Genomic DNA, 4,465 nt, shown 5'->3' with positions numbered 1-4,465 from the left:
CCCTAACTCTTACACCTCTTGGAACTCCATCTCCAAAGGATCTGGTACCTTCGTCTGGTCTGTATGGGTACCCACCCACCCACTGAGACACTCACACTTAAATAAAAGTTAAAAAATATTTTGAAAAGTCCCTTGAAATTCTTAAATAAGGAAAAATTATTATATTGAAAAAATAGAATAAAAATATTGTACATGTAAAAATTAGCCCAATAGGTTGTCATTTAGGCATGCAGTCAATAAGATATTGTACATTGTTTTTCACACAGCATATGGCAAATCAGTCTAGCTGTATTTTAAATATCCAATAGATACATGAGAGTAGTCATTCGTGTAGGAGAGAAAACACTAAAACCTTGCTTTCTCACATACAAAATTGTTTAGAATTGACATTTAATTTCATTTGAACCACAATAAAATGACTAAAATAAGTTTGCTTTACAATTAAAGTAGTGTGGCCAAAGAAGTAAAAAGTAGAAATAAGTCAGGAGTATTTATCTAAATGAAAGCTACTAATATTTCTATTTCTTTTTTTTTTACAATGTTTGTTTTGCTTTACCCAATATTGTCAAACATATCTGTAACAGGTAAGAGAAAATGCATGCATAACTGGATAGTATCAAGGAGTTTTAACTAATGCTTTAAACTTCATCTTCCTACTCATAAAATTGTTTTAACCTTGTTATTTTAATTATTGGATTGCAATAAAGGACTTTAAAATAAGAATGAATTACTACAAAGTTATTCTTGTCAAATAAACATGAAAGCAGTAGAATAGAATTACAGTGTTGTTTCCAAATCATGCTTGTGTTTTATTTTACTACATGACAGTGTTTCATTTAGAACTTGAACTAGCCATGTTAAATGTAGAAGGAGGGATTTTGCTATTGGATAATGAACGTTAGGATGAAGTAATTGTTGAAACTTTGTTGGGCTTCTAAGAAATGGAACGTCTACACTTGGTGAACTTCATTAAACCTTCCTTCTTCATTCTTTTCTTCCTATTCTTCTTAACTAGAAGAGAAAATGAAGAATTACGCAAGATTAATCTGGCTCTTATATTTAAGAAAACAACCAGCCCTTCTGAATGCCTGCTGCGTTTGTGCTATATCTCAATAATTATAAAAGAACACATGCTTTCTTCTTATGAATTAAACTCATGGCTCTCAGGGTGCTTATGCAACTGATCATCTGATTACACCAACTTTTTGGCTATTAGTCTGTCCTATACATACACAGACACACACACACACACACACACACACACACACACACACACACAGACAGAGAGAGAGACAGACAAGACAGACAGCAGACAGACAGACAGACCTGAAGCATGTGGTTCAGCTCCTGAAATTTGAACTCAGAACCCTGCAAATGTCAACCCCACACTCTACTCCACTGAGCAAAACCCCAGTCTTGTATTCTGCTTGAAAGGCTCTGTTGGCATGTAAAGAAAGTCCTTGAACTATAAAAGCCAGTGTTAATTCCACCAATAATGCTTCCTTACCCTCCCAGACCTTTACCTCCACATATTTTATGGATCACTCAGCTGTGAAAATAAAAGAGAAGAAAAATTAATTTAAAGAGATAGTCCTTAAATTTTAATTATCAATTTGGTGTGCTAAATGTTCATATTAGAACTAAATTTCTTTTAACTGGTATAAAATATAAAAATCCACAGCTAAATGAATAGTTAGGTGTTAACCATTGAAAAATCCTCCTACTTAAAGTGCCTAACATTTTTACTATTTGTCCATAGGGATCTTAAAAGCATTATTTCCTACTTAGAATAGAGGAAACATGCATAACTGTGGCCAAGCCCTGGGGACTCAATTAGTGCCTGGCCCAGCCATCACCACTGTTACTTTAGACAATTGTTCTTTAAACACATATTCATCTAGATCTGATGCAAGTATAAAGTCTAATATATTTACTACTTGTTATTAGTCTTACATCATGGACAAAAGACCTCAGAATAAGTGAGGGACAGCCACAAAGGACACACCACGTTTTAGATTAGTAGGTACATGAATATTTTAGTCACATTCTAAGAAAGTTAAATTGAATTTTGTTTGAATTCAAAGTAAAGCTTTCCTCAATTAATTAATTAGAATTTAAAAAGAAAAAGCTGATAAATAGCTATAGGGAAGGTGATTGATACTCAAAGCTATACACAGAGACCTGAATTTGTTGGTGCAGTAGTCTTCTGCATCTGGATCCATTTTCTCAAAGCCTTCATTTTTCATTTCTTCTTCCTCTTCCTCTTCTTCCTCATCGACTATGTTGTCATCTTTATACTGTCTAGCACAATGGTTTTCACCTATTTATTTAGTAAAGATCATTACAAACCACACAGCAAAACAATTTGCATATTTATACTCTTGGGAGAAACAGGGAGACATGAGTAAGTACAAAAACAGTAGTTGGTACCTTCCTACTGTTCATGCTACGCTTCCCTAACCCTGACACTTCTGCCACCTGACCATTTTTCTAGTGACATTATTCCTTTTCCTAGCAAATATTTCATGCAATGATGTTCATTTCTTCTCCTTTGAAGGAGACATCAAAAGTGTTAGTCACCTTGCATCCATTATACCTTGGGCAGAACATTAGAAGTAAGATACTTTTGTTTGCCTCAAATACAAATTCCATAATGAATTTTTCTCAAGCCATGAATAACAACACTTCTTTTTCAGCAAGTGCTCCAAAACTACTTCATCAATACAGGGAATCAAATTTCCAAGAACTTTTACACTTTTAAAAACCATAAACTCAAAATGAAGAATACCATTTTCTTGTTCTTTTGTTGTCAGCCTTACCTTCTATTAGCTCCCAGGCTCTCTTTTGGACACCTTGGCCACATAGTGAGCTCAAGGCCAACCTAGCTATGTGAGACTGTCACAAAACAAACACCTGTAAATGTTGTCATAGAGCTGGCCTAGTCACCTAGGCCTATGATCCCAGCACTCAGTAGCCAGCAGAGGCAGGGAATTGTGAGGGAAGGTCAATCTGTGCTACAGAGAGAGTTTCAGGCACACCCAGGCTAAATAAATAATGAGACCTTGTCTCAAAACAAATGAACAAAAGCGAAAACAATGTCAAAAAAAAAAAAACAACCAACCAGTCTTATAACCTTTGACTTTATGTGTACAACCCACCCAACCATTACTTTCCCCACCAGAGGCCAACACTGAACAGCCAATTGTTTCTCACCTAGAGCAGCAGCCTCCCTCCCAGTGCCAATCTTTGCCCTTCTGCCTCCCCAGTACTGTTTGCCTCTAGGACCCTAGGCCTTTTTTCCTTACCTTCAGAAGTCATGACTTGCCCTATGATTTCCTTTGCTGGCTCTTCTGCTGCTGCCTCTTCTGCCACCTCTTCCACTACTTGTCCGGTTACCCTAATTGCTGGCTCCTGCACGTAATGATCTGCTGCTTCCTCGAAGTCAGCAGCCTCTTCCAGCTCTGGAAATGTGGAGATAACCTCCGGAAGGTCGGAGCTCTGATGCTCATACTCTGAGGCCCTCACTGTTGATGGGATGGGCCCGGGTGGTACTTGGGGCTCACGTGAGTGGGCAGATTCAGAAGTGTTAGATGAGCTAATCGCTTGGCTTTCTCGGGGGCCTCTAACCAGGATGTGGTCGTTGTAATAGACACGATTGAGAATGGCATGGACCAGATCCAGGAACATAAACCGGAAGCCAGCCATTGGGAAATGATGGGCATCCACCACGTTTTGATTTGCTAGAACACTTTCCCGGTGCTGGTCATCTTCGTCCTCTTCAACAGCTTCAATATCCGAGTCTTCCTCAACATTCACTCTCTCTCTTCTGTCACTCTCTTGCTCCGGGTTTCTTTCGGGCCCAACATCCTCCACCTCTCTATGACAATCTACCACTATTTCTTCAGCTTCACGTGTGGCAGAGGACCCATCTAGGCCTACCGCGCCGCCCTCTGCAGCTTCCAGTACCCACTCTCCCTCAAGAGTTACTGGGTTGTCTCGGCTCTCTCTGATTGGATCTCGACGCCCTCTGGTCGACATAACACTAGTAGATACCTCAACAAGGCCTTGACTGACCTGGGATAATGACGATAATGACTACTCAGACTGCAACGGCCAAGATGACACCAGATGGCTACGGAGTGCGAGATGACAACGAGGACTCTGGTAAAGATTGTGATTAGGAAGCTCCTGGTCCCTAAAGACAAGATGGGAAGGGCGTGCTCAGAGGAGACAGGGTTTTGGAAGAGACAGCAGGAGAAGGGATAAAAGTCTGTGATGGTACCTGAGGTAGTCCCATGGAAGTAGCAGGGACGTGATGGCAGAAGCGACCGGCCCAGGCGGAGGCCAACCCAAGCGCCTCTGCTAACATCCGGGGACTAGATGGAAAACACTTATGTCATAGGCGGTGGGGGCGGGACTTATGAAGGCTACATAAACGGTTTTGTCATTACATAGTCTAAGCTGA

The 4,465-nt window shown here is 39.9% G+C and overlaps 1 protein-coding gene across 1 annotated transcript; it reads right to left on the bottom strand.

Annotated features, from left to right (window-relative positions):
* Positions 1–1,545: 1,545 nt before the first annotated feature.
* On the bottom strand, positions 1,546–4,038 carry LOC116888117 (cancer/testis antigen 47A-like). The gene is made up of 3 exons (XM_032889471.1): positions 3,306–4,038; positions 2,182–2,320; positions 1,546–1,549 (listed from the first exon to the last, which is right to left on the bottom strand). Exons 1-3 carry the CDS (start codon positions 4,036–4,038, stop codon positions 1,546–1,548), a joined length of 876 nt encoding a protein of 291 aa, XP_032745362.1.
* Between the last annotated feature and the right edge of the window lie 427 nt (positions 4,039–4,465).

This window comes from Rattus rattus, chromosome X (genome assembly GCF_011064425.1).
Source record: "Rattus rattus isolate New Zealand chromosome X, Rrattus_CSIRO_v1, whole genome shotgun sequence".
NCBI classification, from domain to species: Eukaryota; Metazoa; Chordata; class Mammalia; order Rodentia; family Muridae; genus Rattus; species Rattus rattus.
Note: the sequence above shows the minus strand (reverse complement) of the source record. Positions and strands in the feature narration are given on the sequence as shown.